The 27,616-nt window shown below is 38.3% G+C and overlaps 1 protein-coding gene across 1 annotated transcript; it reads left to right on the plus strand.

The window, feature by feature from the left end:
* Positions 1-15,442: 15,442 nt before the first annotated feature.
* LOC120090624 lies at positions 15,443-16,051 on the plus strand. The gene has a single exon (XM_039048343.1). The coding sequence runs from the start codon at positions 15,443-15,445 to the stop codon at positions 16,049-16,051; it is 609 nt and encodes a 202-aa protein (XP_038904271.1).
* The last annotated feature ends 11,565 nt before the right edge of the window (positions 16,052-27,616 follow it).

Consider the following 27,616-nt stretch of genomic DNA (forward strand, 5'->3'; position numbering starts at 1 on the left):
AAGAAGTTGCGAAGTGGGAAAGGGAAGAAGAAGAACAGCGCAAGGAAAGGGAACGCAAAAAAAGACAAAAGTCTCGCCTTGCGTTGGCTGTAACAATAAAATTTAGTCTTTAAGCATGTGGATAAATATGAATGTGAATGAATGAACAAGTTCATGTCCCCAGCAACGACGCCATAAACTTGATGACATAAAAATGGAATGTTAGTTATGCATGCACTGTGATGATAGATAAAGAGAGTTCTATGTGCGATACTACGAGGTATATGCGTTGTTAATGATATGTTCGTATTATGCGATGTAGTAGTGCTTGTCACAAGTTTCCTTGTGCAACCAAGTATAATTCCAACACAAGTTTCTCAGAATAACCGGAGGCCGAACACAAGGATTTTTTTCGTAAATGCGTTACTTTTGTGATACATGCAACCGATTTAAATTGAATAAAGAATTGGGTTTATACAGGAATATAAATTGCGGTGAAAGTAAAATTGCATTGATAAAATAAAGTTGCATTGATAACATAAAATCCTAAACTAATATGATACAAGATACAAGATACATGATACATGATACTGAGGTCAAGACTGACTGTGAAGTTATACAAAGAATCATGGTATGCTATGGCAAGTCTTTATGAATGAAGCATAAGGGGAAAAAGCAAATAGTAAAAACAACCCAAGTTTGTCAATTGCGTTAAAGATACAATTAAGGTTCCACTTTCCCTTGGCATACACCTCTCGGTGATCGGCCACGTTCCCATATCTCTATGGTGAAAAAGGGATGAACGTGATGAACGCAAGGTTGTTTCCATCTCTGGAAATACTTCTTGCTTTAGTTAATGCATTCTTCCAACCCTCTCTCGATAGACGGAATAACATCTTCACTTCTGCTCTTACAAGTGAAGATGTCGTTGAGCATGCTTTATCTAAACTTAATTATTTCCTTAACACAAATTAACTTACTTGCTTAATTCTTGCTAATTACCCAGGGAATTAGGAAAATATCATGGAGAAAATGGATTATGGATGAAAAGAAAGAGATACAGAGATGATAATGGTAATGATCATAACATTTAATACTGTGATAACTTGTAGAAATACAAGTTATTTATACTGTTTTATTTAGATATTGCGGCCAAAAGGAAGGAAGTTGCGTCAATTGTATAGAAATTGGCTAAGAAATGTGAGAATTATAAATTGTCGTCAATACACCCATTGACACCATTGTGATGGTAGAAAAGAATATTTCAAGTTTGTTTTGTAGGAAATCAAGTCACCGCATGCGTTCATGGCTCAAGATAAACTAATCAACGCATCTACGTCGCATTGCAAAACATCGTTCAGGAATGAATAGACGATCAACGCAATGACGGTGCATGTGACAATCGATCAAGAGCTAAGATATTAATGCAATCTCAACCGCATGCGGTAATAAAAAAAACACCGCATGCGGGCAAATGATCGAAGATGTAAAGAGCAACGCGATTGCGGAGGATTCTGACGCATGTACAGCTGACCGTTGTGCATTTCTGAAGAGATTCATTGCATAACAGAAGGAATATTCACTCCACCATTTCAGAAATTGCCTTAACAATAAAGTGGGGACCACAATATAGAGAGTCAAAGCATAGCCTCGGAATAGCTTTGGCCATTGCACTGAGAAAATATGCTTGAATATAGAGAGAAGTGTATATACTGATCTGAGAGAGAGACTGGTTGAGCGACTAATTAGAGTAGATCCGACAAGGCCGACAGGTGAGTCTCCGGGCAAGAATCTTTCCGATCCCCGCTGTTGAAGCTCTGTACAAAGGTCACTTCTACCGAACGAGCAAGCCTAAGAGGGAAGCTCTTCTCTTCATCCACTCAATATGCCGGCAAGCAAATCCACCGTCCAGATCTATGTCAAGATGTTGACACTCTTCTGTATTTGTTTCTATCTCATTATCATCACTTGTATTCATCTTCTTAATCTATATCATTCACACCATGTATCAGACGCTTAATTCTATAATTAAATGTTATGATCGTTTCCATCTCCATCTCTTTGCCTATTTCCGTTCATCCATATTTCACTTTCTCCGCGATGTTGTCTTAATCCCTTGGATAATTAGTATTAATTGAGCAAGTAAATTAATTGGGTTAAGGAAATAATAATGTTTAGTCAAAGCATGCTAGATGACATCTTCACCTGTGAGAGCAGAAGTGAAGATGTCGTTCCGCCTATCGAAAGAAGGTTGGAAGAATGCGTTCACTAAAGCGAGAAGTACTTCCAAAGATGGAAGCAACCTTGCGTTCACCACGTTCATCCCTATTTCACCATAGAGATATGGGAATGCGGCCGTTCACTGAGAGGTGTACGCCAAGGGAAAGCAAAACCTTAGTTATATCTTTAACGCAATTAACAACCTTGAGATGTTTGTACTAATTATTCTTTCTCCTTCTGGTTCATCCATTAAAACTTGCCATAGCATACCATGATCCTTTGTATAAACTTCACAGTCAGTCTCGAACTCAGCATCATGTATATCATGTATCTTGTATCTTGCATCACGTTAGCTTAGGTTTATTTTTATCACAATTTATTTTATTAATGCAACTTTAGTTTATCTGCACAATTTTACTTCACCGCAATTTAATTTCCTATACAAACACAACCTTTTATTAATTGTAAAAACACCGGTCGCATATATCACAAATGTAACACATTAACGACAACAATCCCTATGTTCGGCCTTGGATCACTCCGAGAAACTTGCGTTGGAATTATACTTTGTTTCAGTGCAAGGAAACTTGTGACAACGCATTACTCCATAGCATACTACAAGCATTCCATTAATAACGCATACATCTAGAAGTAGTATCGCATAAAGTGTAAATAAGCATAACATAGTATTCACACTCCATCTCCATCTTTCCAAGTCATCATGTTTATGGCAACATGAGCTTGTATGATTCACATTCATCATTATCAATATTTGTCCACATGTTTTCTTAAAGATAATAAATTAGCGTTACATACTACGATTAAGCGTTCGATGGTGTGAATGAAAGACTAGAGAAGATGAATACAAATGATGAAATAGAGATTAGAAACAAATATAGAAAGAGTGTCAACGTCTTGACACAGATCCTAAATGGAGATATTGCTTGTCGATGTGGGGAAGTAGTGGAGAGGAAAGTTTCCCCCTCAGACTTGCTTTCTTTGTTGAATTGACCTTCGCACAGAGCTTCAGCTATGGGGATTGGAAGGATTCTTTGCTCAGAGACTCACCTCTCGTCCTTGTCTCGTGGTTCTTCCCGAATCTACTTTGGACAGTCCTTTAGACCAGTCTCTCTCTCAAAATCAATATATGTACGTCTCTATGTATTCATGTATATTTTTCAGTGAATTTGTATAAGCTATTTATAGGCGAAGCTTGGCTCTTTGACTTTGTGGTCCCCACTTTATGGTTATGGTAGTTCCTAAAATGGCGGAGTGAATATTTCTTCTATTACGCAATCAACCCGTCAAAAATGCACAATTGAAAGCTGTACATTTGTCAGAATCCTCTACAAATGTGTTGCTCTTTACATCTTCGATCGATCACCGCATGCGGTGTTATTTTTTATTACCGCATGCAGTTGAAATTGCGATGATCACTAGATCTCTTGATCGATTGTCACATGCACCATCATTGCGTTAATCATCTCTTCATTCCTGAATGATAGGCACAATGTGACATAGATGTGTTGTTTATTTTATCTTTGAGCCATTAACGCATGCGGTGACTAATTTCTTGTAAAACAGAAATTGAAACGCTCTATTCTACCATCGCAATGGTGTTAGTAGGTGTATTGACAAAACTTTATAATTTTTGCATTTCTTAGCCAATTTCTATACTATCGACGCAACTTTTTTTTTCTTTTAGCCGTAATATCTAAATAAAAAAGTATAAATAACTTGTATTTCTACAAGTTATCATTGGCTCAAGATAAGGGCAAAGAAAAAGTTGGAAGCAGCGAGCCTGCGTTGACCAAAAGGCGCCCATCAAGGAAGAATGAAAATGATGACATGATGATGAAGATGGGGTTCTTTCCTGTGTCAACACCACTACCTGATTTAATTACAAGTATTGTGCTGGAGCATGGGTGGGAGAATTTCTGCCAATGCCCATCCATCATAATTCCAACTGTAGTGAGAGCTTTTTATAATGGACGACTCCATGACACCAAAGATGCGGTGATCATGAAAGGGTGGACAGAGCCATTTAGTGCAAAAAACATCAACGAATTATATAAGATGAAGGACATCCCGAATGCGCCAGGCAACAAAATTATTGATGATCTCGAAGAAGAACAAATGAAGGATGCGCTGAGAACATTAATGCAATCGGGCACTCAGTGGTCGGTATCTTTGAAAGGTGTTGACTCACTTTTGGATAGGTAAGGATGTATGATGTTCTATGCTCATGATGATGCGATACTACTTCTAAATATGCATTAATTATGGATGTTCATGTTATACCATACGCTGTCACAAGTTTCCTTACGATGGAACCAAGTGTAATTCCACCGCAAGTTTCTCGGTGTGATTCGAGGTCAAACACGGGGACTGGTTTAAGTTATTGTGGTACGTTCATGATATATGCGACTAGGTTTTCAATCTTTAAAAGTGTGTGTGTACAAGTATATAAATTTCAATAAAATAAAGTAAAGCAGTAAAGATGCGATAATAAAATAAAAATACAGTAAACCTAAGCTAGATGATACAAGATACAGGCTTCACGTACAAGATGCTGGGGTCAAGGCTAGCTGTGAAAGTTGTGCAAAGACGTGGGATGCAGCGGCAAGTCTTATGAATAGAATAGAAAGAGAAAGACAAATAATATAAACAACGCAAGTTGTTAATCACATTGAAGCTACAAATACTATTCCGCTCTTCTCTTGGCATACACCTCTCGGTGATCGGCCGCGCTCTCTCATGTCTGAGGTGAAACAGAGACTAACGTAACGAATACAAGGTTGCTTCCATGTCTGGAAGTACTACTCGCTTTAGTTAACGCATTCTTCTAACCCTCTCTCGATAGATCAGAATGGCATATTCACTTCTGCTCTCACAGGTGAAGATGCCGACTAGCATGCCTTAGATAAATAACATAAATAAGTACTTGGTTAATTCATATTGCTTATTAGGGAATGAAGAAAACATCATGAAGAAAGTGATTGACGGGTGAACGGAAATAGACAAAAAATGGTAAATGGAAGCTATCAAAACATTTAATATCTCTATGAAGTACTTGATACATGGTGTGTGAATGAAGAGATAAAGAACGGTGAAGTACAACGATGAAAAAGATAGACAGGAATAATAAAGTGTCGATGTCTTGGCACTGATTCGATGAAGATCTATTTGCTGGATAGGATGGATTTGATGGCAAGAAGAGCTTCCCTCTCAGGTTTGCTCCACTGGTAGCAGGAATCTTTGCACAGAGCTTTCAATTGGATGTTTGGCAGATTAGATTTGAGATTCACCTGTCGGCCTTATCTCGTCTTCTTCCCGGATTTCGTCTCTTAAGCACTCAGCTCAACCTTTTCTCTCAGCAATTTTGCAGCACTTACCCCGTATCTAGTAGCATTTTTTTTTTTGAAATCAATGGGATATTTATAGGTGCAGATCTTTGACTCCGGCCTTGTGATCCCCACTTGATCGTTATGGTAATTCCGAAGATGGAGGGATATTATTCCTTCTCTTATTCAATCAGACCATCAATTCTGCACAACCGTTAGTTGTACACGTGTCTCAATCCTCCACTTTTGCATTACTCAGCTGCATCTTCAGATCATGGGTTCCCATGCAGTGTTGTTTTTATTACTACATGCGGTTGAAACACAGCTCTGGATCGACTGTTGCATTGCACTGTTATTTCGGTAATCGTCTCTTCATTGTTGATTGACGGGCGCATTGTGACAGAGATGCGTTGAATAGTTTCTCATGAGCCTTTAGCGCAAGCGGTGACTTGGTCTCTTGCAAAACAGAGTAAAATTCGGCTTGTCTTCCATCTTTATGGTGTTAGTGGGTGTAATTGTGATCATTTATAATTATTGTAATACTAGGCTAATTTTCATACAATCGGTGCATATTTGCTAACTTTTGGCCGCAATATCTAGATAAGGTGGCATAAATAACTTGTATTTCTACAAGTTATCAAAAGGCATTAAGACCCTTGCATCCAACAAACTGCTTCCAGAAGCGCGTCTTTGGATTTACTTGATGAAAAGGCGACTCATCCCTACATCGCATGCTAAAACAGTTTTAAGGGATCGAGTAATGGCTGCATATTGCACAGCGCGCGATATTCCGATTGACGTGGGCCAATTGATAGCAAAGAAAATTCGAGGTTTTGTAGGGCGTGTGAGAGGCCAGTATTTCTTTCCTTGGATGATTTCAAGCTTATGCCTCTCTGTGGGTGTAGGTATTGAAGAGAAGCCAATGCCAGAAGTCCATGGTCTCATAAACACAAAGATTTTGAGAATGTTTCTCAAGGTCCCATGGTGCCTCCCCATTTACAGTAATCTCTGCATTTTGAAGAAGCTCCTCGAGTTCCTCCGCAAAATCCTCCTCTAGAGCCCCCACCGCAACTCTAAATTCAGAGGTGTGCCACCTTCTCAATAAATTTGAAATTTTTCATTTGCAGCCATTCTTTTATTCATTCATTATTTTTTTTATGTATAGAAGATATACCTTGATTTTTTATACATGCTTAAATTTTGTGTTGCGATGATTGTAATTCTTTGTATACTTAGTTAATTTTAATACAACTGAGTAGCTATTCTTTCCATATGCGTTAGCCTCTTTACTTATCATCCTTTGTCAATTATTGCGATATTCCTTGTCTTTTATTTTGCGTTATTAATTGCACTACCATGATGAGTAGTATGCATACCCTTAGCAACATTTCTTACACTTTGCACTTTCTGACTAACACTTAGATAATTCATAGCAATAGCACTGCTTTACCTTTTCTATTTCAAGACTCTGCTCAAACCTTCTTCTCAAAATTTTGACCAAGTGTTTTGTTTTTTCTGTCCAAAACAATGCAATGAGAACCTTGCGCATCTCTAAATTTAGGGGTGGGGAAGGTTTGAGCAGATGCGATCAAGCGAATATGGTAATTATCAGGAAAATATGTTCATTATATTATAAAAAAAAATCATAAAAACTCCAATGTTGACGCAAGGGAAAATCCCAACTTGATAAGAGTTAAGTCGTGAAAGGGACCTGCTCGTAGTTGGATGTTTGCATGTCACCCATGGGAGCAAGTCAAAACGAAGGTAGGTTTTGAAGATCGACGCAATATGAAAAGAAAAAAAAAAGAGAGAAAATAAAAATATAAGAGACAAATCCTCTGATCAGCAAAAGTAAAACTTAGCTGAAAATCAAGAGTTAAAGTTGAGATTGGTACACAACCGTAGTTGGATGCTCACATGACACCCGTGGGAGCAAGCCAAAACCAAGGGTGTAACCATGATCAACAGTCTCTAATAAAATGACGCAAACCAGCCCACCGCATAAAGACACACCTAGTTTTTTTTGGCAAGAAGAGGTAAACATTCTTCTCAAAACAAGAAGGAAATTTTTGGGTAGAGGTTTTTGTAGAAAATAATAAAGTAGAGCATGTTGATGAATTGTTAAAGGATAGAAGGAAATTGCATTGTTAAGTAATGTTGTAGAGGTGGAGTATTTGAAGCAGCCAATCGACGCAAAGTTAGGATAGGAATTGAGCAAAATTGCCTTAGATGAAGATATGCTTGAGAACAAGCATATATCTAAATTTCGAGGTGTGAACTTGTACAAGTTATTTGTGCTATTTTATTTAGATATTGTGGCAAAAAGAAAGGAAAATTGTGTCGATAGTATAAGAACTAGCTGAGAAATACGAAAATTATGAAATTTCGTAAACGCATCCACTAACCCCATTGCGATGGCGAAATAGAAGGTTTCAGTCTCTGTTTTATAGGAAATAGGTCACCGCATGTGTTAATGACTCGAAGAAAAAATGTACAATGCATCTACATCGCATGCACCAATCGATCAAGAACGAAGAAATGATCAATGCAATGACGGTGCATGCAACGATCGATCATGGACTCTAGAGATCAATGCATTTCAACTGCATGTGGTAATAAAAAAACAACACCACATGCGATGATCGATCGAAGATGTGAAGAGCAACGCATTCGCAGACGATTCTAACAAGTGTACAGCTTTCTGTTGTGCAATTCTGACAGATTGATCGTGGAGCAGAGATGAATTTTCCATTACGCCATGGTAGGAATTATCAGAATTATATAGTGGGGCCACATATTCAAAGAGCCAAGGTCTTGTATATAAATAGCTTCCTTAAATTCACTGAAAGATATACGGGTTGGGAGAGAGGCTAGTCTGAAGAGACTTTACAGAGTAAATCCAGGAGAACTACGAGACAAGGATGAAAAGTGAGTCTCCGAGCAAGGAATTCTTCTGATTCCCGAAGCTGAAGCTCTATGCAAAAGGTCAGTTCTACCGGGAAAGCAAGCCTGACACGAAAGCTTTCCTCTCCATTACATCCATACGCCGGCAAGCACAAGTCTCAGATCGAGATTTGTGTCAAGATGTTGACACTCTTTCCGTATTTGATTATATTCTTTAATTCATATTTTGTGTTCATCTTCTTTAATCCCTCATTCACAATCATGTATCAAATGCTTATATTTAGAATTAAATGTTATCATCGTCATCATTATCATCTCTTTGTCCCTTTCCATACATTTATCATCCATTTTCTCCATGATGTGTTCTTAATCCCCTAGGTAAAAAGGGAGAATTAAGCGAGTGAGTTAATTTATGTTAAGGTAATCAATTAAGTTTAGCTAAAGCATGGTCGACGACATCTTCACCTGTGAGAATAGAAGTGAAGATGTTATTCTGTCTATCGAGAGAATGTTAGAAGAATACATTAACTAAAGCAAGAAGTATTTCCAGCGATGGAAACAACCTTGCGTTCTTCACATTCATCTCTGTTTCACCATAAACGTATGGGAACGTGACCGATCACTGAAAGGTGTACGTCAAGGGAAAGCAGAACCTTAGTGTATCCTTACCACGATTGATGAACTTGCGATTTTGTTACTCTTTACTCATTCTCTTTCTGCCTCATTCATATGACTTGCCATCGCATTCATAGAGTCTTTTGTACAACTTCACAGCCAGTCCTCGACCCCTGTATCACAGTAGTTTAGAAATTTACTTTCTCAATGCATTTTTACTTTCAGCGCAATTTATATTTCTGCACAAACCAAAATTCTTTATTCTTTATTATAACTGGTCGCATATATCACATTAGTATTGCATTTAACAACAACAATCCCCGTGTTCAACCTCGGATCATTCTGAGAAACTTGCGTTGGAATTATACTTAGTTTCAATGCAAGAAAACTTGTGACACACTGATGACATAAAGATGGTTTATAGTTTATGCACATTACTGATGAAAGAATGAGTCATACAAGCTCATGTCCCTGACAACGGCGCCATAAACTTGATGACAGAAAAATGGATTCCTTGTTATGCATGCACTGCGATGATAGATAATGTGCTACAAGCTCATGTCCCCAGCAACGGCGCCATAAACTTGTAATGCTAAAAATGGAGTGTTTGTTATGCTGTGTTATCTCTTATGCACACTACATCTGATTATATGCATTGTTAATGATATGATTGTAGTATGCTATGGAATAATGCGTGTCACAAGTTTCCTTGCATTGAAACCAAGTATAATTCCGACGCAAGTTTCTCAAAATAATCCGAAGTCGAACACAAGGATTTTTTACGTTAATGCATTACTTTTGTGATACATGCGACCGATTTTTACAATTAATAAAGAATGGTTGGTTATACAGTAATGTAAATTGTGATTAAATGTAGCTAAATGTCATGAAGTAATGTGTTTGTGGTGAAGAATAAAAGAATGTTGAAGCTTATTGGCTATGCGATACTCCTACTCCTAGCTAACAGATTAAGTAGTGGAAGTATGACTGTGAGAGATAGAGACACGAAAACTGTTAACGCGTAGCAACATGCATGGGAAAATAGATAAAAATGGCGAGGATGTCTTCCATCGCAACACTAAGCCTGACCGCAAGAGTAACCCTAGCCAACGCATGCTATGCGATCATGCTATATACACTTGAAGAAGACGCATGTGATGTATATGCGATAGTGTCGAGAGGCCTTATTTCTAAGTCTCTATTCCCGCTTACGTGCTCTCACACATAAACAAGATGACCGCATACCACCATGTCCTACTTAAAAGGTGCATAGGCTATGTAGTAGCAAACGGAGCTTATTCCTAAGTCCCCATTCTTGCCTATGCGATCCAATCTACTCTCCCAAGTCTTGATTTGGATTTTAGACTACTCTCCCTAGTATGTCTAAATGATGAATTATGCGCTTATAAGACAAGGTAATCACATGAAATATGGTTGACATAAGATTATTCCTATCACCAGTGAACACTTGCTTACATTGCTTAATGCGATCAACAACTTACCCTCCCGGGCAGTTGGTTGTTGTTCACTCTACTCATAGACAAGCATTGTGTCTGCTTATAGACAAGCGTTGCTACAACTTCACACTAAGCAAATAGGATTTTCTCGCAACACTCACCCAATGCACACCTCTCGGTGGTTTGCTACATGCTTCATATGTTCATGTCGCATGATTAAGTATGCGATACTCTAGTAGTCTTACTTAGTAATGCAATGAAAGTAAAGGATGCTAAGAAAATGAAGATGGAGATCGAGTCGATGGAAAATATCGAAATGCATTGATCAAAAAATGTATTAATCTCTTAAGCCAGAATGTAATACAATACAAGGATAGAAGAGAAATATAGGGCAGATGGAAGCATTGTCTTACTTCCATCAGATGTGTGTCAAGGCTACCGGTGGTGCCATGGATGGGTGGTGGAGTAGACTCTCTTGAGCTCTAACTTCGGCGAAGACTCGATCATCACTCGGAATGGTTGAAGGGATGAAGAACTCTCAAGACTATCTTCTCACGCTTTGGTCTGGATCAAAAAGATCTGCCCTCCGGCAGAACGACTTGGATGCCTTGAAATTGTGCTCTAAGGCTTCCATTTATAGAGCTTGATCACCGATAGCATTTATGGCCCTACTCTGAATCTGACACCCGCGACGCGATGGTCTTTTTCTGAATCTCTGCTGCTAACAGCGTGGTAGGTGAAATGTCAACATCACCTTTTGACACTCCTGAGGTATGTGTTCATGCTTGGTTTCTGAAGTGTCAATGCATTCCACCACCCTTGCGTTCATCCCTCTATTATGGTTATTATTCTATAGCCGCAATCTCCCTGCGATGACCGCATTTGCTTGATCGCCGCAACACCCATGTGATGGACGCGATCATCGCATGCGATCGTCTTCATGATAGCCTCTTTTCCGCGCATGCGATCAATTTCTGCATTTGCTACAAGAATAAATAATTGAACGCATAATAATGCATAATAGTGGTTAGCTGAGATTCTTAATGCAAATCAACATAAGCTCGTTTTCTCATGAATTCTTATTATAATCATCTCATCTTCTACTTATTAGCCTTCATAATTCTAAATAAAAGGCCTATAATGACGTGCATTTCTGCCCATCATCAATTGGCAAGAAAGCAATCAAAGAGCAAAACCCGGAGAAGGTAATGCAAGTAATGGTGTCATCGCATCATTGCAAAATCAGATGAATGCGATGATAAATTTATTACAAGGCATCGCAATAAATAATTCTGTAACTCGAAGTGGGTAGGTCAATGCGATAGAGCAGACAAGCACCAGCTGTGCTACATGTGAAGAATCGCATTCTATTGAGGAGTGTCCACGAAACCCTCAGTCAATCTACTTTGTCAAAAACAACCCTTTTTCAAATGCGTACAACCGGGGGTGGTGAAATCACCCTAATTTTGCTTGGAAAAATAACCAACAACAAGCCTGTCAACATATGGCAGAAAGAGAAAGACCACTAAGATTTTCCCAAAGAACTAAAGATCAACAGCAACAACAAGCTAGTAGCTCTCAAACCCCACCATCCTTATCACTGGAGAACTTGTTAGAACAATACATCAAAAAGAATGAAACGGTCCTCTAGAACCAAGTGACATCCATCTGCAAATTGGAAATCCAAATAGGAAAAATTGCGGGAGAGCTGAAAACAGACCGCAAGGGATGTTGCCTAGCTCAACTGAGCTTCCACACAAAATAGGGAAAGAACACTGCCAAGCAGTCACCCTAAGAATTCAAAAGGCGACAGTGGAAGTTAGGAAAGAGCCTAGCAATACCGATTCGAAGGAACAACCTACAATGGAATCGAAGAAACCGTTGACGCAAACTAAGTCAAAGAAGCCCAAGATTATGGAACCTGAAGATGCGATCAGCTCTAAACCTCCAGACCAAGGAATAGTGAAAGTACAACTACCTCCATTCCCTCAAAGACTGAAAAAGAAGCAAAACGATGAAGGTCAGTATCATCGCTTCCTGGAAATATTGAAACAACTACACATCAATATTCCATTTATAGAAGCAATAGAGCAGATGCCATGTTTTTGAAGGATATTGTTTCGAAGAAGAGAAACACAGGAAAATTCGCCATGGTGGCATTAACACAAGAGTCAAATATTAGGAGGGATCTACATTGGTCAAATACCCAAGATCGCATAATGCTTGACCAATGAAAAGGGCAGCTTTACAATACCCTGCTCAATAGGAGGGATCTACATTGGTCAAGCATTATGCGATCTTGGGGCAAGCATAAACTTAATGCCCTTTTCAATCACTAAACAATTGAATGTAGGTCAGCTGACACCCACAACGGTGACTCTCCAACTTGCAGATAGGTCCCTAATACGTCCTGACGAAAAATTGAAGGATGTCTTGGTCACAATAGACAAATTCATTCTACCTGCAAACTTCATCATTCTAGATTATGAAGTGGATAAAGACGTGCCAATCATATTGAGATGACCATTCTTGTCTGCTGGTCGTGCTCAAATAGACGTGCACAAGGGAGAAATCACAATGAGCATCAATGGAAAGAAGCTAAAGTTTAATATTATCAAGGCAATGAAGTTCCCAGAAGATGAAGGCTTATCAGATTCCGAGTTCAAGATTGGGAGTCCGATGAAGAAAATGAAGAAAGAGAGGATGTGACAACATCCTTAAAAACCTACCATGCAATGACGGAGATAGTGAACAATGAAGAAAAGTTAACTTTGGATGAAGAAAGGAAAACACGAAAACCCTCTTTAGAGCAACCGTCTATAGTGGAGTTGAGAAACTCTACCAAATCCCTTGAAGTACGCTTTCCTTGGCCAGAATGAAACCTTGCCAGTAATCATATCCTCTACGTTACCAGAAGAAAAAGAAACTACCCTGCTCAGTATTTTGAAGAAATATATTAGAGCAATCGGATGGACGATCGCAAACATCAAAGGTATTAGGTCGACATACTGCATGCATAAAATTCCGCTCGAAGAAAACCAGAAAGGCTTGATAGAACCTCAACGCAAACTGAACCCTACGATGAAAGAGGTTGTTAAAAAAGAAATCTTTAAATGGTTAGATGTCAGCATAAAATCCCGTTACTTGGGTTAGCCTTATACAATGTGTTCCCAAGAAGGGTGGGATGACAGTGGTCCCCAACGCAAACAACGAGTTGATCCTCATGAGGACTGTCACAGGTTGCCGAATCTATATGGACTATAGGAAGCTCAACGCCACGACAAAGAAAGATCATTTCCCCTTACCTTTCATTGATCAAATGCTTGACCAAATAGCAGGGAATGACTATTTCTGTTTCTTTGATGGGTATGCAGGCAAACCAGATTATGATCGCATCAGAGCATCAAGAAAAGACCACGTTCACCTATCCATATGGAACGTTCGCCTTTCATTGCCTGTTGGGCTATGTAATGCACCCAGCACATTTCAAAGGTGTATGATGGCAATCTTCTCCGAGTACTTTGAAGACTTTGTTTAAATCTTTATGAATGATTTCTCAGTCTATGGACAAACATATGAAATTTGTCCTAAAATCTTAGAGAGAATATTGAAAAGATGTGAAGAAACTAATCTAGTACTGAACTAGGAAAAGTGTCATTTCATGGTTAAAGAAGGAATTGAGCTTAGGCACAAGGTTTCAAAGGATGAGCTAGAGGTGGATAACGCAAAAATTGAAGCCATAGAAAAACTTCCACCTCCTGCAAATGTGAAAGCTTTAAAGAGTTTCTTAGGACACGCGAGGTTCTACAGACGATTTGTGAAGGACTTCTCCAAAATAGCTCGACCATTGAATGCGTTGCTAGAAGTTGATAGACCTTTGGACTTTGATCCACACTGCCTCACCGCATTCAAAGCACTAAAGGACGCATTGAGTACAACGCAATTATGATCGCACCCGATTGGAGAAAGCCATTCGAGGTGATGTGAGATGCCCCCAAATATGCGATGGGGGTAGTCTTCGCACAAAAAGTAAAGATAATGTTGCACCCCATCGCTTATGGGAACAGAACATTGAACTCCACGCACGCGAATTATACCACCACAGAGAAGGAGCTTCTAGCGGAAATCTTTGCGATTGAAAAATTTAGACCTTACTTGTTGAGATCAAAAGTTTAGTCCACATCGACCCCTCGACGATAAGATATTTAATGACCAAAAAAGATGCAAAGTCGAGACTAATCTGATGGGTTCTCCTACTCCAAGATTTTAATATGGAGATAATCCACAAAGGAACGAAGAACCAGGTGCTGACCATTTATCGAGGCTAGAGATCCCGGAAGTGGATCGCATCCAATCGGAGGTGAACGCATCATTCCCAGACGAGCAATTGCTTAAAATTGAAGAACTACCCTGGTATGCAGATATTGTCAACTTCTTGGTCTGCAAACAATTTCTGGAAAATTACACATCCCATCAAAATAAGCGACTCATTCATGAATATCTGTCTCTTATACACATCTAGATGTGTATAAGAGACAGGAACTACCCTGGTATGCAGATATTGTCAACTTCTTGGTCTGCAAACAATTTCTGGAAAATTACACATCCCATCAAAATAAGCGACTCATTCATGAATGCAAATTCTACTATTGGGACGGGCCAGATCTGTACAAAAGTAGACCCCAGATATTGAGACTTTGTGTTCCAGAGACTACTTTTTAGCACATACATTTTCGGGGGACAGCACACAGCGACAAAAGTTTTGCAAAGTGGGTATTACTGGCCAACTCTTTTTAAGGATGTATAAGAATATTCCATGAAATGTGATAAGTGCCAACACGCTGGAAACATTTCAGAGAAAAATGCGATGCCAATGAACATCATCTTGGAAGTGGAACTATTCGACGTCTGGGTATAGATTTCATGGGACCATTTCCATCGTCAAATGGTCATAAATACATTCTGTTGGTTGTCGACTATGTTTCCAAATGGATTGAACCGGTTTCATGCATTGCAAACGATGCGGCAACAGTCTCCAAGTTCTTACAGAGAAACATCTTCACTGGTTTTGGCACTCTACATACCATAGTAAGTGACGAAGGGACCCACTTTGTGAATCGTATCATTAACAAACTACTGATCAAATACAATTTCTACCATATGATCGCCACCGCATATGACCCCCAGAAAAACAGACAAGTCGAGGGTCCTAACAAAGAAATCAAGTCGGTTTTAGAGAAGATGGTGAATCCATCGCGAAAGGATTGGGCCATGAAGCTTGACGATGCATTGTGGGCATATAGGATTGACTATCAAATACCCATAGGCATGTCACCATATGCATTGGTGTTTGGGAAGGCTTGTCATCTACCGTTGGAATTGGAGTATAAGGAGTTGTGGGCAATTAAAAAGCTTAACTTTTATCTGAATGCTACAGGGGAAGAGAGAAAACATCAGCTACTAGAGCTAGACGAATGGAGACTGCAGGCGTATGAGAATGCCAAAATTTACAAAGAATGGACGAAGCAATGACATGACAAACGTCTACCAGCTTTCCTTCAAAATTACTTATACGAAATTTCCTAAGTCCATCGCATGAATCATTTTGTCTTTCAGCAATGAGGACATTGTTGTGTGTTGAATTTGGGGGTGCTAGTTGAAGGAAAAGTCGGCATGCGCAACGAAATTGAGAATCAATTTTACTCTAATCGCCAAAAATAAACATGAAACCCTAAAAGAATTAATTAGGGTTATTTTGAAATAATACCTTTGAAGGTCCCGAAACTCGTCTATCTGCACCTGAACACGAATAGACCACCACTAGAGCTGACCTACTATTCTTTGGACCTACTCGTCTATCTGCACCTAAAAGAATTAATTGGGACCTGATGGATGAAGATCCCGAGAGAGAGAAAAGATGGAAATAGAAGAAGGGATTTTTTTATTGGGTTTGGGTTTTTCTTTTTGGCCGAATTTTAGAAAACTATTTTGGCAAAAATCCCAAAAGTTTTTAATCCAAAAACTTGCCCATATTTATAGAAAAGGGCCATGCAAAATTGCATGAAATAATTTCATAAAATCCCAACATCTAGAATCCACTATCTTAGTGGGCTTAATGTCTCTACTATAAGCCAACACCTAGCAAACTATTTTGTTAGTGGAATTATCCAACAAAAGTTTGGATTTTCCCATTAACTTTAGTCAAAGGGAAAAATAGTCATTTGCTCAAAGTCAAACTTTGCCCAAAAAGTTAAAATTTTGACTTTTTATGATTTTTTCCGTGTTGACCAATTTTGACCTCCCGAGCATGAATCCGCATTCATTTTCTCGAGATTCAAATCAAATTTGAATATAAGATTGGTCAAAGTTTGACTTTTCAAAGTTAAAAGTCAACTCTTTGACATTTTACGTCTTTGACCATTTCTATTATTCCGAGCTTCCGAATATGAACGTATTCATATTCTTGATATTTAAATCACATTTAAATATTAAAGTTGTATCTCTAAACTAAAAAATTGACCACTGTATCTCATATACTTGTCGGTTCCTCTCTCTTCACCTAATTCGAACAATTCGAATTATTCTATCATACTGTTCTAAGTTTACACCATATAAGCTAGTAGGGGAACCTAATGGACCTATAGATCATGGGCTCCAATGATCCGAGATTAGCTGGCTAAACTCTTTAGACAGAGCTAATCAACATTCGTTAACTAACGGGTCATTCCACTATAGTCCCGTAGTTGCACTCCCCTCACTATAGATATATTTGTGTCCATTTGATATAACCATGAATAGTAAGATAATCATTCACAAGTTGTTAGTAATCTCGGCTGGGCCATAAAAACCGTTTTACCCCCAAGACTTATTCCTTAATTTCCACCGATTCTCTAATGAACAATTGGTTTAAGATCCAACCTATAAACCAAACCCCTCTCCAGCCAATGAGAGGGTGGGGCCCCTTGTTCAAGACCTAGATTCAATACTACAAGGAACAACTATCTACTATCCCTATAACGGGTAGGAGTGAATTTCATCTTGCACCCTATGTTACCAGCTATCCACCTGATCTTACCCCTGAAATGGAAGGCTTATTGGGTCAGCGATAATGAGCTGCCCTCACCTGTGTAGATCTAAGGATAGTTCCGAGTGAACATGAGTTCATAGTTAGCTCAAGATTAAGATTAAGTTACCTAGGTCATCAATTAACAAAATAGTCAGTTTTATATATTAAACGACATTTAGAACGTAAAAGTGACTATTTCATGGTTCAGTTTTATGTAAACTCTTTACACAGGATGCCCCCATTTTCATGTCTCCACATGAACGGTTTAGGATCACATCGTTTGTACTAACTACAAAATGGGTCGCATCCATAGTGTCCCCAGAATAAGGCACCCAACCTTATTCCTGTCTCTTATACACATCTAGATGTGTATAAGAGACAGCATATGAGTACAATAAACATATGAATACAATAAACTAGGGCATTCACGCCCAACATAATCTCCCACTTGTCCTAGTTTAGAAACACCGTAGACCTAAACTCTGTAGGTGACCCTCAAAAACTTTAGCCGTGAGGGTTTTTGTAAAAGGATCAACAATGTTTTGCTCAGAAGGTATCTGGGTCACTACAACGTCATCACGGTATGATTTCCTGGATAAGGTTGTACTTGCATTCGATGTGCTTTCCCCGTTTATGGCTTCGTGGTTCTTTTGAATTTTCATCTGCACCGCTATTGTCACAATAAAACGTGATGGGTAGATGCATATTTGGAACAACTTCCAAAGGTGTCAAGAATTTCCTCAGCCATACTACTTTTGCTACTTCGCAAGCAACTACGTATTCAGCTTCCATTGTGGAGTCAGCTATACAGGTCTGTTTTACGCTTCTCCACACTACTGCTCCTCTGTTAAGAGTGAACAGTGATCCAGATGTAGTCTTTCTAGCATCTTTATCAGTTTGGAAATCAGAGTCAGTGTATCCAGTAAAGATCAGATCCTTAGCACTATACACGAGCATGTAGTCCCTAGTTCTCCTGAGATACTTTAAGATGTTCTTAATGGCAGTCCAATGATCACGTCCAGGAGTAGACTAGTATCTACTGACGATCCCTACTAAGTAGCATATGTCAGGTCTAGTACATAATATTGCATACATCAGGCTTCCAATTGCGGAGGCATAGGGAATATTTCTCATATCCTCAACTTCTTGAGGTGTCTTAGAACATTGTTCTTTTGACAGATGAATTCCATGTCTGAAAGGCAACAGACCCTTTTTGGAATTCTGCATTTTATATCTAGACAACATTTTGTCTATATAAGATGCTTGAGCCATGGCTATCCTATTCTTGTGGTTCCAAACAATTTGGATCCCAATAATATAGTGCGCATTTCCTAAATCTTTCATTTGGAATTGTGTATCTAGCCATTGTTTGTCGTCAGTAAGATATCCTACATCATTCCCAATGAGTAGAATATCATCGACATATAAAACTAAGAACGCTATAGTAGAATTGACGATCTTCTTGTAAACACAAGGCTCGTCAACATTCTGTTCAAAACCATAAGATTTGATTGCAGTATCTAGAAGATGAATACGTTCCAAGTCTAGATCTATTCAAAGCCAAGATCTAGAAGCTTGTTCCAACCTATAAATGGATTTTTGAAGGTTATAAACCTTTTGTTCTTGACCCTGTGCAATAAACCCCTCTGTTGAGCCATATAGATACTCTCTTCAAGATCACCATTTAGAAAGGTTGTCTTGACATCCATCTGCCAAATTTTATAGTCATAAAAGGTGGCAATGGATAAGAGTATTCTAATCGACTTAAGCATGACAACAGGAGAGAAAGTTTCTTCATAGTCCACTCCCTCTCTCTGGGTATAACCCTTTGCCACAAGTCAAGCCTTAAAAGTCTATACTTTACCGGCTTGGTCTCGTTTTCTCTTGTAGATCCACTTACAACCAATTGGTTTTACATCATTTGGTTGATCTACAAGTTTCTAGACAGAATTGAAGTGCATAGACTCCACTTCGAGGTCCATGGCTTTGACCCACTGATCACGGTTCACATCTTTCATTGCCTGTTTATAGGTCGATGGATCCTCTATGCCATCATCAGGTACGATGAATTTTGTTTCTGTTAAACCCAAGTAACAGTCAGGCTGCTGAACAACCCTCCCATTCTCATCTCTTGAAAAGGATGTGACTGACTTGATGTACTAGTTTCTAGCTCTATCTGTAGCGTCTTTGGAAATTTCATTCAATACTAGTTTACTGCGCGGTTGATGACTTCTTATATGGTCTTCCTCTAATAATGTGGCATTTTTCGATACAAATACTTTATTCTCTTGAGGATGATAAAACAGACCACCCCTTGTTTCCTTTGGATAGCCTACAAATAGGCATAATTTTGAACGATGTTCAAATTTCTTGGGATTTTGTACCAACACATGTGATGGGCAACCCCCAATTCTAAAGTGACGTAAACTACTTTTACGCCCTTTCCATAGCTCATAAGGTGTTTCTAAAACACTTTTAGAGGGAATATTGTTCAAAATATGGACAGCGAATTCAAGTGCATATGCCCAAAAGGAATCAGGTAATTGAACATAGCTCATCATAGAGTGAACCATATCTAATAAGGTTCAGTTTCTTCTTTCTGATACACCGTTCTGCTGAGGCATACTAGGTGCAGAGAGTTGTGACTGGATCCCGTTTTCTATCAAATAGTCTTGGAATCGTATGTCCCTATATACTCTCCACCCCGATCTGATCGAAGTGTCTTTATTGTTTTACCTAATTCATTCTCAACTTCAGTCTTATATTCTTTGAACTTTTCAAGAGAATCAGACTTGTGATAAAGCAGGTAAACATGACTATACCTTGAATAATCATCAATAAAACTGATGAAATATTCATACCCACCTCGAGCCTTGACATTCATTGGTCCACAAAGGTTCGAATGTACGAGCTCTAAGGGTACTTTGGCTCTGAGAACTTTTCCAGTAAAGGATCTCTTGGTCATTTTTCCTTCAAGACAGGATTCACATGGAGGTAAAGAGTTATTTTCTAACTGACTTAAAAGTCCACTCTTGACCAATCTCCCAATCCTATTGACATTTATGTGACTAAGTCTAAGGTGCCATAGATAGGCGTTGGAAGAAACCTTTTGTTTTTTATTCTGAGTTTCTAATGTTCTAAACATTTCAGTATTTAAAACAAAATTTGCTCTAAATGGTCTTAACTTATATAAGTTGTCTTCAAGTGTAGCAGAACAAATTTGAATACCTTTACAAAAAATGAACGCCTCATTTATATTAAAATATATTGTATATAATTGTTCTATAATACAAGCGATAGATATCAAATTCCTCTTCATAAGAGGTGCATACAAAACATTTTTAAGTACTAGATATCTATCTTCAAAAAACAACTTCAGATTTCCCACTGCTTCAGCTGAGACAACCTCTCCTGTTCCAACTTTAAGGGTTATCTCACCTTCTTCATGCTTTTTCCAAGAACTAGTTTCCTGAAATGAGAAACAAATATGATTAGTGGATCCTAAATCTAGTATCCAGGTTGAAGTATCATATTCCAATAAACATGTTTCAATGACCAGTAAATCATATTTACCTTGTGTCGTTTTCTCAGCATTCTTCTCTGCTAGGTACTTCGGACAATTTCTCTTCCAATGCTCGTTTTGGTTATAGTGGAAACATTTTCCTTTATCTGTATCCTTCTTTCCGTTCTTTATCTTGGGAGCCTGCCCTTTTCCTTTCTTTTTCATTTGAGCTTTAGAGGGTCCAACTTTGGCTTTAGACGACGATCCTCTTAAAAAAAATTTCTTAGTGGTAGCAAAATTTTCTTTCACTTCCTTCCCTTTACCTAAAGTAAGGTTTTGGAATCGCTAGAGCACGTTAAGAAGGGTAGTGAGGTTAAATTCTATCTTATTTAAAGACGCATTTTTCTCGAAAGGTATAAAACTCTTCGGAAGAGATTGTAAGATAAAGCTAACCTGGTTAGCCTCATCAATGGGTTCGCCATTTACTTCAGCGATATTAAAGTACATCATATTGTCCAGGACATGTTCTCTAAAAGAGGTCCCCATCTTCATCTGCTTCATGTAAATGTGTTTAATAGCCTCGTGTCTAAGGGACCATGATGGTTGCACAAACATTTCTCTTAATGAATCTATTATCTCTTTAGTCATAGCTAAAGATTCATGTTTCTTTGCCAAAACATCAATCATGCTGGCAAGAATGTAAACACAGGCCTTGTCATTGGCTTTGACCCATCGATCGTATGCTTCCCGAAAAGTTTGGTTAGCATTTGAGGCTAGGGCTTGAGGATATTCCTCAGTTAAGATGAATCTTAGATCATCAACTACCAGTATTGTGTTTAGATTTGATTTCCATGCCGAATAATTATCACCATTTAGTTTCTCGGAAGCTAAGAGTTAAATTATTGAGCTATTCATGCTGAAAAAGATAAACATATTCTTTTAGAAAAAACTATAATCACAAAGAAACCAATTTAATTTAGCAAAAACTAATAATGTACCCTTCATTATTATATTTTGCAACGATATTTCAAAAGTTTAGAGTCTGTCTCTTATACACATCTAGATGTGTATAAGAGACAGACCATGAATAGTAAGCTAATCCTTCACAAGTTGTTCGTAATCTTGGCTGGGTCATAAAAACCATTTTACCTCCGAGACTACATCTTATTCCTTAAGTTCCACTAATCCTCTAATGAACAATTGGTTTAAGGTCCAACCTATAAACCTGTCTCTTATACACATCTAGATGTGTATAAGAGACAGACTTTTACCTTTGTTATAGATTTTAAAGCTGTCTCTTATACACATCTAGATGTGTATAAGAGACAGCGGAAGCACGAGGCGGGTCGACAGAGACAGAGCGGGTCGTGGAGCAGGTGGGTGGCGAGCGGACGAACGCGCGAGGCAGAATAGAAATGGGTCAGACCGAAGCGGGCGGAGAAATCGGTCGGGTTGTGGAACGGGCTGGACCGCTCGTGGATAGCTGGTGCACGTAGGTTGCAAAGCGGATCGAGCGAGCGCAAACTGGGTCGGCGGGTTTGGACAATTCTCTCGGGTCTGGGAGGAAAAACAGGTCTGTGAGCCTTTTTTTCTCCATTTTGAAGCTGTCCTCCTTTTCGGAATCGAGCAATTACATCCTAATTTCAATTCTAATGACCCTAGCAAATTTACAGACCCTTTTTCACACATTAATGCTCATAAACATGTGAGCAATTACAAATTAATACTACAAAAAAAAACTTAATTTAATTGCCAAAACCTAAAACCATTTTAGTTTCCAATCTCAAATTTATCTATGAAATTGATATCCACCACATGCAATTGAGTAAAATTATAACATGCTTTGATACCACATGAAGGAAAAGTCGGCATGCGCAGTGGAATTGAGAATCAGTTTTTCTCTAATTGCCCAAAATAAACATGCAACCCTAAAAGAATTAATTAGGGTTATTTTGAAATAATACATTTGAAGCTCCTGAAACTCGTCTATCTCCACCCGAACACGAACGGACCACCACTAGAGCTGACATACTATTCTCTGGACTCAGAACTGGGTTGTGGGACCCGATGGATGAAGAACCTGAGAGAGAGAAAAGATGAAAATTGGATTTTTATTTTTGGCCCAATTTTAGAAAACTATTTTGGCAAAAATCCTAAAAGTTTTTAATCCAAAAACCTAAGCCCATATTTATAGAAAAGGGCCATGCAAAATTGCATGAAATAATTTCATAAAATCCCAACACCTAGAATCCACTATCTTAGTGGGCTTAATGTCTCCACTATAAGCCAACACCTAGCCCACTATTTTGTTAGTGGAATTATCCAACAAAAGTTTGGATTTTCCCACTAACTTTAGTCAAAGGGCAAAATAGTCATTTGGTCAAAGTTTAGTCAATATTTTGACTTTTTATGTTTTTTTCATTGACTAATTTTGACCTCCCGAGCATGAATCCGCATTCATTTTCTCGAGATTCAAATCACATTTGAATATAAGGTTGGTCAAAGTTTGACTTTTCAAAGTCAAAAGTCAATTCTTTGACTTTTTACATCTTTGACCATTTCTATTATTTCCGAGCTTCCGAATATGAATGTATTCATATTCTTGATCACATTTAAATATTAAAGTTGTATCTCTAAACTAAGAAACTGACCACTATATCACATATACTTGTCGGTTTCTCTCTCTTCACCTAATTCGAACAATTCGAATTATTCTATCATACTATTCTAAGTTTATTCCATATGAGCTAGTAAGGGAACCTAATGAACCTATAGATCATGGGCTCCAATGATCTAAGATTAGCTGGCTAAACTCTTTAGACGAAACTAATAAATATTCGTTAACTAACGGGTCATTCCACTATAGTCCCGTAGTTGCACTCCCCTCACTATAGATATATTTTTGTCCATTTGATATAACCATGAATAGTAAGCTAATCCTTCACAAGTTGTTCGTAATCTTGGCTGGGTCATAAAAACCATTTTACCTCCGAGACTACATCTTATTCCTTAAGTTCCACTACTTCTCTAATGAACAATTGGTTTAAGGTCCAACCTATAAACCCCTCTCGGGACAATGAGAGGGTGGGGGCCCTTATTCAAGACCTGGATACAGTACTAAAAAGAACAACCTATCTACTATCCCTATAACGGGTAGGAGTGAACTCCATCTTGCACCCTATGTTCCCAGCTATCCACCTGATCTTACCCCTGAAATGGGAGGCTTATTGGGTCAGCGAAAATGAGCTACCCTCACCTATGTAAATCTAAGGATAATTCCGAGTGAACAGAAGTTCATAGTTATCTCAGGATTAAGATTAAGTTACCTAGGTCATCAATTAACGAAATATTCAGTTTTATAAATTAAACGACATTTAGAACGTAAAAGTGACTATTTCATGGTTCAGTCTTATGTATACTCTTTACATAGGATGCCCCCATTTTCATGTCTCCACATGAACGGTTTAGGATCACATCGTTTGTACTAACTACAAAATGGGCTGCATCCATAGTGTCCCCAGTATAAGGCGCCCAACCTTATTCATATACTATAGACCGTTTTGGCTATATATATTTGAACTTGATCCACATTTATGTCACTACATAAAGTTCAAACTTAAACTTAATAGCCTCAGAAGCTTAGTTTATTGGATTCATGAATATAGAATTTAAATTTACTAAAGATTTTCAATAACTACTTTATTGAACAAGAATATGATATTACAAACTACGAGTTTTAGGACATGAAATCCAACACTAGTAATGTTATTTTCAAACTTGTTACTTTTAGAAATTCGGAATATATATATATATATATATATATAACATTGAGATCGGATCCTGCTCAAAGTTGGATGTTCGCATGACATCCGTGAGGGCAAGCCAAAATGAAGGTGGGAATCGTGATCAACGTAGAAACCAAGTGATCACAACTCCGATGCCAAATAAAGAGATGGGCATGAGTTTTAATTGAGAAAGAGCGCCTTGCTCATAATTGAATGTCCGCATGACACCCGTAGGGGCAAGCCAAAATGAAGGCACGGCACTTAGATTAGCGCATGATCACAAAACGAATATCTGAATCATGCAAGGGTCAAAATTACTTAAACACCCCAGGTAGATAAAATTTGAAATAAATCATGCGATATCCTGGAAACGAGTAAAGATTTTTTTTTAAAGGTTAAGCTTGTGGTCCCTAAATATTATAAATATTATAGGAAGAGATCATGATAGAAATTAAGAAGGCAATGGTTCAGCAATTTGAATAAGGCACCTTGAGAAGTCTAGGTAGGGTAAAGGCGGTTGATATTTTAAAGAAAATCTTTAGTTTATGCTTGAGGACAAGCATTGTTTTAAATTTGGGGATGTGAGAACTGGTAGAAATACAAGTTATTACAACTCAAATTAGTAAAACAAAGAGAGAAAGCGATGGTAAAATAGGCAATATCATGTCTGAGAGCGCCAAATTAAAAGGAATTGCGATCACGAGTGCTCATCAGATAAAAGCATTTAATTTGCCTATTCTGTGCAGGTACAATGTGATGGTGCATTGGAAATTGTGATCCAAGGGCACAATGCAACAATGTGCTTGAAGTTGCGATCGTAAGTCATGTGATCGTGAGACGTTTCTAAAAAAAGTGATCGCATAAAGACCTCGCGTCAAGGCGACAACATATTAAATCATGATGGGACATAAAGTTGATAACAGATGATTTCGAATTTAGTTGATAAGCCATTAAAAACCATACTGTTGCAAGTACATTGAACTTTCAGTGACCTTTAAACGACGCAACAGAGTAGGGAAATTAATGTCGCCCATCATTGCAATCATTGGTATAAAGAGCTGCTTCACCTTGAAAAATATAAATACCCAATGCTACTAGAGAGAAGGGGGACCGGATACACGCATATACACACATACATACACAGAGAGGAAGAAAGAACAAGGAGGCGAGGCGAAGCTGAGAGAAATTGTTCCTGTACAGATCGAGAGACTACCGAAAAACAATACAAAAGAGAAAGGGCTAACCCTTGCGAGGGCAAGAATCCACACTAGAAGAGAGTTGAAGTGATAAAGAGCAGTGTAAAAGGCAACGGGAAGCAAGACATTGCCTACCTGGCTTGTTATTTCTCAAATCCATTGGTCATTTTGTACTCAATACTTTATTTGTAGAAAATGGAAACTTCATTTCAATTTATGTTCAATCTCTCCACACCATGCTGATAACAGGCAGAAACACACGTTATTACAATGCAAAGATATAAAACAATGTAGGATTGCGATGGTAAAAAAATGTAAAATCGTGTCCAAAAGCATTAAGTTGAGAACATTGGGATCACATGCGCCCATCACATTAAAGCAGCTAATTTAGGTATTTTGTGTAGGAAAATGCGTTTGTGCAAGGTAGAATTGCGATCCAAAGAATTCAGCGTCCGGGCGCATTAGAAGATTGTGACTGCAAATCTATGCGATCATATGCGTTCATGAAGATCTGCTTAAGAATGTGGCCACATAGAGACGGCGCATCAAGGTGAAAGCTTAATAAATCATGATGGGACAGAAAGCTGATGATAGTCGAATCTAAATTTAGTTGACAAGCCATTAACGACACACTGTAGCAAGTACACTCAACTTTTCGGTGACAATTAATCGGTGCATCAGACAAAGATTTAATGACATCCCATCAGTGCAATCATTTGAGAGAAAAGCTCTTCACCCTGAAGCTCTATAAATACCGAAGGTCACCTTCATTAAAGGAGTTCAGTAGTTCAGAATTTTGGAGTTCTTTTTTGCCACATACTTAGAGATAATAAATAGTCGTAGTCTGTAATTTTTATACTTAGAAGGTGAACGCAATTGAAGAGAGAAGACACTGAAAGATCGTTCCTAGTTAGCTCGAGAGAGTGTCGGGAAGCATTGAGAATGGAGAGAGGGTCGACTCTTGCGAAAGCAAGAACATTCTTTTGGGCAGAGTAGAGAAAAACACAGTGTAAAAGCCTTGGGAAGCAAGACATTGCTACCAAGCTCACTATCCCTACTCTCTATTGTCATTTTGAATTCTGATTTTATTTATATAATGGAATTTGCATCTCTACATCTGTTCACTCTCTTTACATTATGCATGAGTAACTAAACTTCCGAATGGGTTGAGAAGCACTTAGCTAGCATAACCTGTGATCTTCACTTTATGCAATCATCTTGTATTATATATGCGTCATTCGTCCTTTAGAGATGCTCGGGAGGGTGGTCTAAGGATAGAAGGCTTGGGAAAGTTAGATTAGAATCTAGGCTCAGGAGAGTCAGATTAGAATTACATAAGCAAGAGATAGAAACTTAGGAATAAGTTATGTTTGCTATGAATGCATCGCATGCTCCCTAGAGATAGGATATGATAGTATGCAGTCACCTTGTGTATGTGTGCATCATTCATCATCAAATAGACAAGAATAGAGACTTAGGAATAAGTCCTATCGACATCATCGTATACATCGCATGCGTCCTAGAAATAGGAACTATGGCATTTGCATT

Source organism: Benincasa hispida, chromosome 11 (assembly GCF_009727055.1).
Source record: "Benincasa hispida cultivar B227 chromosome 11, ASM972705v1, whole genome shotgun sequence".
Lineage (NCBI taxonomy): Eukaryota > Viridiplantae > Streptophyta > Magnoliopsida > Cucurbitales > Cucurbitaceae > Benincasa > Benincasa hispida.